This window comes from Melozone crissalis, unplaced genomic scaffold (assembly GCF_028551555.1).
Source record: "Melozone crissalis strain CALT ecotype California unplaced genomic scaffold, PUWL_Pcris_2 ptg000063l_1, whole genome shotgun sequence".
Lineage (NCBI taxonomy): Eukaryota > Metazoa > Chordata > Aves > Passeriformes > Passerellidae > Melozone > Melozone crissalis.
Genome location: NW_026535841.1, coordinates 5,119,598 through 5,133,353, shown reverse-complemented (window position 1 = coordinate 5,133,353; position 13,756 = coordinate 5,119,598). Strand labels below are relative to the sequence as shown.

General features: G+C 48.0%; 1 protein-coding gene across 3 annotated transcripts in view; it reads right to left on the bottom strand.

Annotated features, from left to right (window-relative positions):
- The window catches only part of PXN (paxillin), a 41,940-nt gene that overhangs the window by 13,304 nt on the left and 14,880 nt on the right, over nucleotides 1–13,756 (bottom strand). For all 3 annotated transcript variants that reach the window (XM_054288805.1, XM_054288806.1, XM_054288804.1), the window contains exons 2-6: nucleotides 4,536–4,762; nucleotides 3,948–4,063; nucleotides 1,923–2,062; nucleotides 1,345–1,546; nucleotides 745–880 (exon numbers count right to left, since the gene is read on the bottom strand). In XM_054288805.1, coding sequence (XP_054144780.1) covers nucleotides 745–880; nucleotides 1,345–1,546; nucleotides 1,923–2,062; nucleotides 3,948–4,063; nucleotides 4,536–4,762 — 821 coding nt within the window. The remainder of the gene's footprint in view (nucleotides 1–744; nucleotides 881–1,344; nucleotides 1,547–1,922; nucleotides 2,063–3,947; nucleotides 4,064–4,535; nucleotides 4,763–13,756) is intronic.

The following is a 13,756-nucleotide window of genomic DNA, read 5'->3' as shown; positions in this document are numbered from 1 at the left end:
GTGAGAAAGTATTTTTCATTTTGCCATGAGTATGGGTAAATGAAATCTCATGAGAACAACCTCCATAGTTCATCATCTAGCCCAGGAGTGGTAACACACCCACATGAATAAAGAAAAAGTTATTCAAGCACATATGCTGACACTGAATGGTACTTACTGTCCTTTGCCCCCACAAGAAACTGAAACTTTAATCCCATGTTGAGGTGAATAAGAGATTTTGGTTTAAGATAAAACCTTTGAAATCTCCTTCTGTCTGAGGTAAACGCTTCAGTGCTCACACCAAATGCCTGGAATAACCATTTTCCTCAGGGAAAGCACATCAGGGTAAAAACACACTCCAGAGAGGAGTCATCCCACAGAACAGAGAGGCCTGGTCTCTGTCAGAAAGCAGAGTGGTGTCCCATGCCTCTCCTTCTCATTAAGTTGTAGCACAGCAAAATAATTCACTCTACTGAGCAGTAACAAAGCTCATTATCTCTGGCAAACAGACAAACTGCAGAACTGAAGGAAAAACAGATCCCAGAACTGCCTTCCCCTGCCAGTGATGACAATTTATAGCAGTCAAGGACACCAACAGCCCCACTCAGAAAGCACAAATACACCACAGGAAGTTTATCAGAGCAAATGTGAGAGGGAAAGGAGGCATTCTGGAGACCAACTGAGGTCAGCAAATGTGGTTAACAGGCAAGAGAGACTGGGCTGGGCAGGGACAAGATGAAGCACTAATCTGCCATGACAGGGTACCTTGAAGTCAGAGAGAGATGCCATCAGCTCATCCAGTTCTCGTGTAGCTGAAGAAGCAGAAATTCGGGTCTGCTGCTGACTGGCCGTGACACGCTGGGGGCTGCTCACCTCACCCTGGCTCACAGTGATTGCAGGCCTGACCAGGGGGAAAATTAAAATAAAATTTTAAGAAGAGTGTGTTTAAACATTGGAGGGCACTCCTAGACTGAAGTCCCACTGTTCCCCCAAGTAAGCAGAGCATGAGGAGTTTCAGCACAGCCCAACCTGGCCCAGCTTCCCCAGCACGTACAGACCCTGGCTCACGTGTGCACACACATCCCATCCACTAACAAACAGATGATTCCTCAACATTCATTTTCTATTTGTGGTCAGCTGTAAATCTGAGCTTGAACAGTCTACACGCTAATGGATGGCTTCTGCATTTTTCCATCCAGAAGTAGATTACAAAGCACCAGTACCCGCCTGACTTCTAACCCTTTAGATAAAGCCCATCTTCCATCCATCACTGTCCTGCAGCAGCTGCCCCTACACTACAGTCACCATTCCCCCAGGAGCCCATCCCACCCCACCCAAGCCTGCAACCACCCCAGCATTACTCACACTGGACTGGGCACGGAGCTCTCCAGCTCATCCAGCAGGCTCTCCACGCTGGGACGCACATCCTCAATCCCACGGGCACCATTGCGCTTTGGCTTCTCTTTTGTCGGGGGTGCAGCCTTCCCTCCCCCTGAGCTGCTGCTCTCTGGGACAACATAGTGAGGGCCAGCCACGCTGGGCAGTGATGGGCTTCTGCCAGCCTCATCTGAAGAAAGGGGAGCAGAAAAGAGCCATTCAGAGCCCCATTCCACACACACACACCTGCTAATCACAGGCAAGTACAAAACATTGTCCAGAAATCTTGTGGAACATCCATCTTCGAGGATATTAAAAACATAACAGTGCAAGGGCCTGAGCAACCTAAACTAACTCAGAAACTTTAGTTAGAGGCAGTTTTAAAGTTGGCCTTGCTTTGAGCAGGGTGCTGCAGCTCAGACCTCAGGAGATCCCACCCTCACTAAATAAATCTTTGATTAAGGGCTGGAGGGGTCCCCCTCACTAAGGCTGTTGGAAAGAAAAAGCAAGGTACTGTTCTGAGAACCAAATTATCCACTCATACCAAATGTCTTCCTATTCCTTACCTGCTGTGAAGCCACTGGCAGGGGTATGTTGGACAGCATTCAGTTCCAGAAGGAGCCTGTCCAGTTCTGAGAGGTTGCTGCCCAGAGAGGAGCTGGTCATTGTAGGAGACGGTTCCGCAGACTTCTGCTTGTTCGGGAAACTGAAGATAAAAGGGAAATGTGAAACTTCAAGATACAGCAGAAGGATGGAGGGAAACTCACTGGGTTCCCAAAGTTTAGACATGTGCTGTGGTCTTTTCAGGCTGATGCTTTTAGCTCTGGGGGTAAAGAAGACACATGCTTTGTGACACAATTAAACACAGCCACTGCTATTCTTGTAAATTAGAAAAATAGCATTGAAGGACAGGGCCTCTGATTTCAGGACTATGTGCTGCCCAGCCCTGTAGGAAAGAGTTAACTGTCTGTAGATCCAAAATGCACAGAACAGCAGCAGAACCATTAGCTCACATACGGGAAAATGGCCTGTTTCTGCTGACACCACACCAAGCAGCAACATCCTCCTCCCTGAGCGAGGGAATGCAGGGCTGGCACAGACTGGAGACAGAGGCAAAGCACAAGCCTCAGGTTAGAAGCAGAAACTGAAAAGCAGTAGGATATGTCACAGCCTCTTGCAACACTCAAGGTCTCCCCAAGTCCTCACACCTTTAATTTGGGGAATTCTAATCAATTAATAAGAAAGTAACTTGGTATTATTTTCTACTGTGTTAAACACTCATGCATGTATAAGGCACTATCTGTAATTACTGCTAGTCTTATATGGGTGATATCATTTACCAGACAGAATTGCAAACTGTTCCAAAGCAGAACTTCACATAAATGCAGTGATTTTTATAGTGGTTACACTGTAGTAACAGTTGTTCTATTGTCAGTGGCAGGAACATTTTTTTCTCCTGGTTTTACAAATGAACTTTACAAATAACTTTTAATGCTCTAGAGGTTCTTATTTTATCAAAAAGATATTTTCCAAACCCAAAATGGGAACTTCTGCCTTGTGCACAGGACCACATTATGCTCAAAAAGTTAGTACCTAGCAGGTTAAGGACGCTGACACCTGTAACACCAGTGACAATTATGAATTCCATAAGGGAAGTTATCCTTCTCTTCAGGTTGTAAAACAAGATCCACAACTGCAACCTGAGGAGAACATACTTCACGTCGAAACAACACACCAGTTACAACTAACACCAGAACCAAGCCATGGCAGACCCTTGTTCAAGAGGACTTAGGGCTCTAATTACCTTCATTTAATACTAATTGCATGCAGTCATCTGAAAAAATTGCAATTACCATCTCCATTGGACCACCTCTGGCTAGGCTGCCCAGAGAGGAGCTGAGCTCCAACCAGAATTAGTTCTGGTTGGAAGCAACTTCCTGCTCAGCAGAAAGAGCTGGCGTGGTTTGATTACGACTCCAAAGAAACACCAATCTCCAAAGTGTAAAACGGTGCCTAGGATGAATTTCTGACAGCCTCTGCATCACTCCTCCCTGTATCAGCAGAAAGGTCTGTCCTGCTGTGCAGACTACTCTTCCAACCTCTCAGAGTGAGAGCAGCTGCCTTTGCAAGTGTGAACTTGCTATCTGTCAATCACCTACTGAGAGGGAACGTTTAAGAAGCTTGAATTTACCTGAAAACTCAAGTCCCTGCACAACACCCCAGGCCACAAGTACTGAGTTCCCAGGGGAAAATAACCCCAAGGCCATCCACCTCCTGAAGAACTTCTGTGCTCTTTAGCAGGGGGGTGGATTTGTCACTTGTGTCTGGATCATATCCTTCACAACACAATCCAGATCCTGCTGTGTCTGATGGATCCTTAACCTCTTGCAGCTGAGCAAGCCCAAGGGCCAGGTCAAAGTTTGAAGTGAGTGTGAAAGTTACAGTGGTGTGTTACAAAAGAGGCAATCAAAACTGACACAAAGCAATGTAACACACACGGAGAGCAGTGTTTGTTTCCACTTATAGAAAGCAGCTTGACCCTCAGCAAGCTCAAGCTGTGGGTCAGGCTTATCTCAAAAGGGACAGGATACCTGTAGACGTGTTCCTCTTCACTGGCACGGGGAGTAGGAGAGTTGAGCCCGTCTCTAGGAACGGAGGCACTGGAGCTTTTGGCACTAGAGCTGTATATAGGAGACTGGGACTGAGGCTGTGGAAACAAGATTTGCATTGGAAACAGAGAATACAAAACAAATATGTACACTACTGCATTGCAAACCCATGCATTGACAGGGCAGAACAAATTAATGATCTGCTCTTTAGTCAAGCCGGTCTCTATCAGATGGGCTACACCAGGAACAGTTTTCCCCTTACTTCAGACCTGCCTATGAGTCACAGATTTGTGCTGGAAACCCCCAGTCTGCCTTCCACAGGCTCAAGACAGATGACTAACACTAATCTCATCACACCACCATTTTGTCAGCAAAATGACGATGGCTTTCAAATTCTTTTCTGCCATTTGCTCCAACCAGTTAATTCTAATAAAAACTCCCAGCTCCCCCCCATTTCCCTGCTCCACAGCCAAATCCATCCTCACTTCTCCCTATTTCCTCCTCCTTACTTTGCTGAGAGACTCTGCACTCACAAAACAAGCACCCTGCCACCCACACAGCCCCACTCACCTGCTGGTGGCCGTATCTGGGTGTGCTGGGCTGCCACTGCTCTGAGGGGTCGATCACGGTGCCATTCAGGGCGTCGCTGGAAGGCGGCGGGGGCACCGGGGGTGGCACAGCAATCTCCTGGTACGTGTGGTTTCCAGTTGGGTAGGAGTAAGGAGTTTCCTCCGTGAGAAACACTGGGCGTTTGGAGATATGAGAGGTGGTTGATTCCAGGTCTGCCAGTAAGGCATCTGCAGGAAAGCAAAAAAAACCCAACAAAATGGTAAAAACCTGGACTAGAGCTTTGTCTCTTTATTCTCATTTAACGTATCTGTGTCAGAAGTTTTTTGGGAGGACTTTTCATCTTGGGTAATCTACCAAATGCCTTTAAAAACACTACTGCTGCTCAGGAATGAACGAGTTTATCAAACTTGTACCACAAAGAAAACACCAAGATGTAGCAAAGCAGCCAGAAAAGCTGTGTCAGTCTCAGATTTCTGCCTTAACTGGAAAAACACCCAACAACTGGAACCTGTAGTCTCACTGTACCCTGCAGAAGTGCAACCTAGGCAAGCCTGTCCAGAGATCTACTCCAACAGGATATTGACACAGACTAATTACAGGCCCCACATCATCACAGAGTCATTTACTGTGGCCGCAGGCACTGTTTTCTGCAGGAAACAAGATCTCAGGAGGTGTTTTCTCCAGAGTCAAAGGTAGGGAAGAAGCATGAAATGTTCAGAGCGGTCCATCAGAGCAGCAGGAGGATGTATTTCAGTTCTCCTGACAAAAATCCCCCTCAGTACATCATACAAACAGTTAACAAGTTTCCAGAGGCTGCCAGGTAAACGCCATTTCTTCTGGAAACAATTCTTAACTAGATGGGTGGAGACTGCTCACAAATTCCTCAAGAGAAGGAAAACCTCCACCAGCAGCTAGAAGCACTGTCACTCATGCCAGGCAGAGGACCCACATCACACAGTTAGCATTTCTCAAAAATCCCACAGTCCTATCAGAGATTAGGCATAAAATTCCCAGCCTTCTGGATTTCTCCCTGCAGATGTATCCTCTGCCCATTCCCAACCCTGCACTCCTCTGGGGGTGACTCAAAGGCAAATCCTGCCCTGCTGGACCTTCCAGCCCGTGTGCCCACCCTGCAGAGCCCATTGCAGTTCCTGCAGGGGAAACTCCAGTGAGCACCTGCAGGTCTGTGCTGTGCTCACTTTCCAAAGAAAAGTGAGCCTTTCAAAATAAAGCCTCCCTGGCCACGTGCCCAGCTTTCCACTGGGGCAGCAGCACCAGGGCACACCTCTGCAAGGCTGTTAGAGAGGAGTCAGCTCACTGGAGACATCAGCACTCTCCATGTTCACAGGACACACCCGGCAGGTCCCTTTGGAGATGTGGAATTCAGCGAGAAAACAGGAACACACTTCAGGAGAATCGGGAGGGGACACTGTGACCCCCTCTGGATCTCCCTTCCCCCTGCACAGACCCAGCTGTCCCCAGAGAGACTCAGCAGACCCCTTGTCCTGCACACAGCAGGTACCCGACACTCAGGTGTGGGCACAGGGGCTCAGCCTGAGGGTGGCCACCCTGCAGTGTCCCCCACCAGCTCACAAGGAGCTGGTGGCACCAGAATAGCAACCGAGCAACTGCTCACACTAATGGCTGCCCACAGCTCCCCAGGCAGCACCTGCAGCCCTGAGCCACTTCCTGAGCACGGCACTCCACAGCAGCCACTGCACCTAGCAAGCCTTCAGGAAAATGTACTGGAAGAGGACAGTATTATTGAATTACAACATGAGGGAGGTGCTGCTTTTATATTCACTCTTTTCAAAAAACTAAAGCATCACAAAAGAAAAAATAAGCAGTCCTGCACTCAGAGAGTAGAATACAGCCATTAGCAAATTAAATGCTGTGTTAAATTATTTCTATACACCAAAGATGCTCCAAACCATTAAAGTCACAGGATCTATCTTCCTAAAGGGACCAAAATATCCCAGAAGCAGATTCTCTGAAGGAAGACAAGTATTCCACAGCTGGGGAAAAATGAACTGAATCTTCTTTTCAAGCAAAGGAACACCTGGTGGGCTGCAGAGTGAAAGGCACATACCTGCAGGGAACTGCCGATGAACCGCAATTCCTACAGTCAGGCAGGTCCTGCGACTGGAGGTTTCACGCACACCACCTCCCAGAGAAGGGCTTGCCTAGAAGGAGTGGTTTTTGCTTCTCCCCTCCAATGACAAAGGCAATTCAAACTCCACCAGGAAGTGAAAATCCCGCGAGGGTGTTGGGCTCCTCCGGCCCTGCAGAGGGGACGTAAACCATTTTTCCACCCTCCACCAGCCCTCAGTGCAGGAGCGGCAGTTGTAACCATCTCACCACAGACACTGCCCTGCTCGGCTCCTGTGTGCTGCTGATCGTGGGACAGACACCCACTGCCTTTTGCTGATGGCACACACACAGTGAGCTCGGCTACACGCAATGATTTACTTTTCAGGTCTGAGGAAGAAGGGAGGTCTGGAAATGCCAGGATCACTGAGCCCCATGGCGGTGAAGGAGTTAAGGTTAATGATTAACCGCCCCCATGCCCTCCCTCTTCCTGACTTGAGCAAACAAGGCAAAGCCGAGGAACGGCAAGCGGAGGGAGGAGAAAAGGCCGGAGAGGAATTACTCGGTTACTCAAACTCAACTCCAACTTTACAACTGATATTGAAGCAGCTGCACGAAGGCACCACCCCAAGCGGGCGGGACAGCAAAGGCGCTCACACACCGGTTTCCCGATGTGAAAGGACTTCTCCCAAGTGCTCGCTCGCCCCCAAATCCTGCAGTCCCCTGTCCTCCCTCCCTTCCCTGTGCCCCCGCTCCTCCAGGCTCACAGCCATGACAGAGGGAAGGTCTTCCCCACTCGCGTCCCTCCCCGTCGCTGTTCCCGGATCCAATCTCATCAACAACCACAGCTCCCTGAAACTCGGCTGAAATGGGAAATTGCGCCCGTTCAAAGGGTCCAGCAGCAGCAGCAGAACGTCCCCGGCCAGGGCAGGGTGAGAGGGGCAGCGGCACCGTCCCACCCCAAAGCCATCACCCTGCCAGAGGGAAGCGGCTCCCCAGTGCACAGGGCTGCAGGTCCCTGTGGAGGTCAGCCCAAGGAGCTCCAGAGCGTGACTTGAGGCTATTATTCAAAACCCAACCAAAAATTAACCAAAGGGATTAACATTTTGTTTTCCATTAAGCACTTCATCCCAAGAGGTCCCAAAGCACCGTGCATTCATTTAGGATTTGTACAACTAGCAGAAGACAATATGAGATAAGAGATGAGGGGAAAGAATGGAGATTTATTAACAGAAAAAGATGCATCACTCTCTCTTTTGCAAAAGGGACCAGCATCTGTAACCTGATGAACTGTGAGAGGGATGCTGTGCCTTGTGCTGCACCTCTCGTCACACAATGAGTTCACAACAGTGACTGCTCCTTAAATGGAATATTAAATGCTTAAATAGAAATATTACAGTCTCGATCGATTTAGTGGGTAATGAAGTGTTCCTGCCCAAGGTGACCCCTGAGGGACAGTGCTGCGGGACGTGTGAATCAGCCCGTAGGAAGCAGCAGACTGTGCCACCGCAAGGCAATGACTCGGGCCAGTGCCCACCATCCATCAGAGGGCACCACCGACACCTCACAGGGACGAAACGCACGGCAGTGCCCAGCCTGGCAGCGCCTCCAGCCCACCTGTTCAGCCCCCAGGAGCCGGGAGCCTGTCCCTGTTTCAGGCTCACAGGAACTCCCGGCCGTGCCACGTGTGCTGCACCTCCCCACGGAGAGGCGAATTTCACTGCAGCCACCGCCCAGAGCTCCGGAAAGAGCCACACACCCTGACCCACCACAGCCTCACCGCTGCCACAAATACTCGCTGAACACCACAGACACAGCCCTAGGAGGCAGAACTTCCCGAGGATAAAGACCATACATGTAGTTATCTCAAGAGAATAGATTTAACCATTTTGTAGCAGTAAAGTAAACCAGAGTTACAACGGACCTTCAAACCATCGCTCCTCCCCAGGATCACCCCTCTCTCCACTCTCACTACAACAAGCCACTAGCACAACCCACAGACAAAATGTCAACCCAGAGACGTGCACGGAGCAGAATCACCCCAGTTTCCAAAGACTCGGTAGGGGTCAACTATCTATGGGCTGTGCATATAGAAATCTGTATTTTCCACTCCATTCACAGAGTGCTTCTCAGGAGGGTGCAAAAGGGACACTTGCTATAACATCACCAACCTGGACACTCCTGCTTGTCATGGGTACTCTGGAGCAGTTACACAGCCAAGGAAACCCTAAATCCCTGTGCACTGCAGCACTGAGCACCTCAGCATAAGCACAGCTGGTCCTCCACAGGCTCAGGTAACCTGGCCAACCACCTGGCAAAGCTGTGTGAAAACATGAAACAGAAGGACAGAGACTTAATCCCCTCCACTGGACAACCCAAAAATTACACACTCAATTGAAATCACATTTAGTCCTGAGGGTTACTCAAACCACATCCTCCCCATATGGGAGGACATTGCTGTTTGAATTCAGGTGGGTTTTCTACAAAGATTTTCCTGTGGAGGAGGGACAGTTAAAGAATGATGCTACATCAGACACCTTTACCACTAAAAAGCACTCCAAGACACCTGGAGGTGCAGGGACATTAGTTTGCTCTTCTCTCCCTTTCCTCACTTTTGCCAAAGATCATTATTAACTAAGAGGTCCTTGGTATTCTGGTCTACAAATCCTCCACACCATTCTGCACATTAATTAGGTATATACAAGCAGCCCTTTAACACCAACTGCTTTGCTTCAAGGTAATTCCCAGCAAAAGCAAAGCTCTGCTGGTCATTTCAACAGCTCAGGGCAAGAACTCTCATGCTGATGTCCAGTGCATTGAGCCACTCACAAAACATCCCTTCTACCAGCAAAGCAGCAAGGCAGAAGAGCAGGACAAATCGTCAGGCTGAGCCCCATTTACCAGTTCAAGCTGCACTGAAAATTCCCAGCTCTACAGTGCACATTCCTGTGCTATCTCCCCAGCCCACAGCTCCGAGGGCCCAGAGGAGCTCCGGCATTCCAGGGGCTCCAGGGCGGGCTCCCTCGGCACGGCTGCGTGTCAGCACTCGCTGCCTGCAGATGCAGCATCCTCCGAGCAGCCAGGGGCACATTCTTCAGCTTCCCACAGCCCAGCTCTGCCTGACACAGCAGCAGCACCAGCCCAGGGAGCACAGCACTGCTCTGCAGTCTGCAACAGCAATAGCTACCCTTTGTACTGATGCACACACCAACACCCCTTTCTAGGAATTTGAGCTGGACTCAGCCCCTTTAAATAGGTAAAGTGAAGTTACTAAAAAGAAATATATATATTTATATATATATTTAGATGTGTCTTCCCATGCATATCAAAGCGTACTTTGTGCACTTCCCCTTTCCTGTGCATTTCAAAAATGCTCTTGGATTAAGGTGACACTGAAGCAGAACACATCATGGATTAATTCTGAAAAAACCTACATGACAAGGCATCGACAAATTCACATTTGCCAACTGACATCAAACAGCTTTTCAATGCTAATTCTTCCTCAAGCAGTAAATAATTTTCCACTATTCATAAGCGGTTTAGAATTTATCTTTTCCTTTTTTTTTTTTTAAGTGAGGCAATTTAGAGAAATCTAAATTTGCTTTCCTCTGGAGAAAGGATTTCCATATGCAGTTCATCTCTCTCAACAACTGAGGATTATTAAGCCATGCTGACACAGCAAATCACAGCATTATCAAGACAGTGAGTAGATCAAAAGGATGGTGGTCAATTTTCTTCCCCATCTCATCTACTGCTGGGGAGGAAATGGAAGCATAACTGAAGCAAGATACTTCAAATGCCTCAGATATCAGCCTTTCATTTTCAACAGCTGAAAGCCACATCTGCACACGTATCAAACCACACACTGCCTGTAGCTCTGCCTCTTGCAGGAGACATCTGGAAAGTGAGTAGCACTGGAGACAGGATTCCTCACCCAGGCAGCACACAGCAAATGCATTCAGCCACAGAGCCCCATCTCCCCAGCATCTCTGGTGCCACATGTCCCTGACAGCCCAGACACAGCACGCTGGGCAATCAGGATGAGATGTCAGAGCACAAACTACAGAATTTCCTCTGCTGCAGCTGCACAGAACAGGTACCTGCACCTCCCTATTTCCCTCTGCCTCTATTTACCCAAACAAGTAGAAGTGCTGCAAGTTTTCCTGGTTTAGGCAGCAGAGGATTCCTAGAGGATTGGCAAATAGAAATAAAAATGAAGATATCCCTAAGGGCAGCTCTCAATGAGATGGACTTTACATGCTAATCATGTCTCTCTTGGCATCAGACAAACTGCAGACCTCTCACTGGCAGAATCACACACCATTCTCCAGCCCTTTTTTCTTAATACCTGCAAGATGCTGAATTCAAATCCTTGATTTTGCTGTCCCCTGAGAGAGTGAGGGGAGGGGAATTGCATTTCCAGAACTGCAGTTTGAGCTTGCAGCCTCATCCGAGGCACCTCTTTGCAAAACCCCTGAATGCAAACCTTAAAAATCTCATTAGGTTCAAATAAGTCTCCCCAGCACCTCCAGGAGTAAATGCAGCTCCAGCTCACATAGAGGGAGACAGCTCAAGGCAGTAACCCAATCCCTGGCATGACAGTTTTACCTTATGAGTAACTGCAGAGGAATGGGGAGCCTGGGTATATTTATCCTATTAAACAGCCTTTCAAAAGAAATATCTGCAGTGCTCTACAAGACCTGCATCAAGAACACTTGCTGGAGCCTTGCTAGGACTTCTCACTGCCCTGGAGTTTGACTGCAGGTGTGGGGAGCCCCAAACACTGATGGCTGGAATTCCCATTTTGATTTTTCTCAGCAAAATGGAAGAGCCTTATCAGAAATAGGAAAATCAAGAACAGGTAAAGGCATTGACTTCCAGGTAAAAGACATTGATTAACAGGTTCCAATCAATGCTTTTAAATGCAAAAAGATCAGAGATTACAAAAGCAATAAAATACAAAGACTACATTCAAAATGAGACCTTAAAAACTCGAAGTACAATTATATGCTCTTAAAATCCTCAAGTTCTCCAGCTCACATATATAGAAAACATGTAAAATAGTTTGGCTTACTGTCTAAGACATTTTGAGATGACATCTAAAAGTTTTCCAAAATGTAATCAATATGTCAAGAAAGTGGTTAGAACACAGGACACATAAAAGTGCTCAGCTTTCTTGTGAAGCAGGGGCAGATTGTTATTTAAGATACACAAAAATCCAAGCCACAAAAGGTAAGTCATTTTCCAGACCTAACAACTGCTGGAGTATGAGTACAGAGCAGCCACTGGGATTTTTACTTCACATTGCCCAGACCTGCTTAGAGAAAGTTCAGATTGCATGGTCAGTAAAATCACTCAGCTCTCTCTTTAATGTACTAATGTTTAAAGCCTTGTGCTTTCTCACTATCAAAGTATTGGTGCAAGTCATGTCTTGTGTCACTGCTTAACAAAACAAATGTCCAAACTAATATCAATATGTGGCATGGTAAATTACCATGTAAAGACAACAACCATTAACATTCTGAAGCTTCTCTCTACTTTCAGATCACAGTTGCCCCTTAAAATTAGCAAAACTTTGCATTTGTAGCCCTGATTCACAAACTTGTGTGGGTGCTCCCAAAAAGCAAAGGCAACCTCCCAGCTGCAGTTGTGCCTGCCTAGCCCAGGCTGCAGAGACAGACTGAGCAAGGATCCATCCTGTGACAGCCAGAACTGCTGCTGGAACCAGGGGGTGGCAGCCACCCTGAATCCCTTCTGTGCCAGAACTGGAGCACTGACAGCCAGAGCCGTGAGCCTGGCCCAGCACAGCAGCACATGCACCCAGCTCTGACCACTATCAGCAAACACCCAAACAAAGACAAGACACTGCAGTGAGAGATGTGGTCTGCACGAGCAGCTGCAGCAGGGACTGTGGCTTCCTTTCCCAACCACTGCGACCCAAGCTGGGGAGTTTATTCCAGAGCTTGTGGCCAACTAACTGGTCACAGCTAACAGGCACTGCTCCCACCCCAAGCCTGGGGCTGTAAAAGGGTGTGCAAATGCAGCCTGTGTGAAGCAATTTCAGAAACTGTGTATCAGTAACTACTCACTGCACTTTTGGGGATGAACTGCAAACCCTAGAGTGCTCTGGCTGTAGTTCCAGCAGAGCTGACACCACCATGCACTACCAGTGTAAGGGAAAGGCCCAGGATCCTCCCTTCCCCAGCATGCAAACCCAGGCTGTCCCTGGAACTTGCCCTGCTGATCACCCCTTCCTAAACTAATTCAACTTACTAATCTAATAAAAGTTTGCTTAGGTGTTGGTTTCAGTTTTTTAGATAAATTCATTAGGTTTCTTGGAAGAACAGCTCCAACCACTCTATGACTTCAGCAGCTTTTAGAAAATATATTAAAAAGACCAATGGCAGAATTGAGCTCTTGTTCAAGTAAGTGAATAAAATTTCTGCTTTAAATGGAAATGTTCTACTTTCAAAACTTAGGCCAGAACACAAATTGTAAATCCAGCCCATCCTGCCATTAGTTGAAAGAAATCACCTACCCTCCTGTCAGATTCCCATAATTCATCTGCAGCTCAGATGCAGACCAGAAGAAAAGGCAGCCTGAAAAGATGCAGCCAGCAGACAGCTCCAGCTGAAATGCTCCTTATTCTGGACACATCCCTCACCATTATCTGCTGCTTCCACCCAAACCTACACTGACACTTTATTTTGGCTTCTCAGCCCCAGGATTGTGCCATGGCTCAGTCCCTAGGGCTACACATGCTCTGCACCCACTGATGCCTCATTTGTGCTGCTGAGCTGAAGAGTGAGCTTTTGACAGACTCCTGACCATAAAAGTGGGGATAAGCCAACTCTGTGTGCTACAAAAACCCAACAGAAGCCACCATGTGAGCTCAGAGCTTCCACCAGATCCCCCAGATGGGCAGGAGGGCTATTTGTGTGTGGCTTTGCTGAAAAACCATTAATGTCACGACTAGATCCTTCCTGCCCACACCATGTTCTTGCAAATGAATGCATTTCTGTGACACCCAGAGCTGCACTGGCCTGTCTGTCTGTCTGTCTGCAGGGTGAGGATGCTGGAGCACGGGCAGCATCACGTGCAGTCAGCAGGTTCCTGTGCAGACCAGCAGCTGC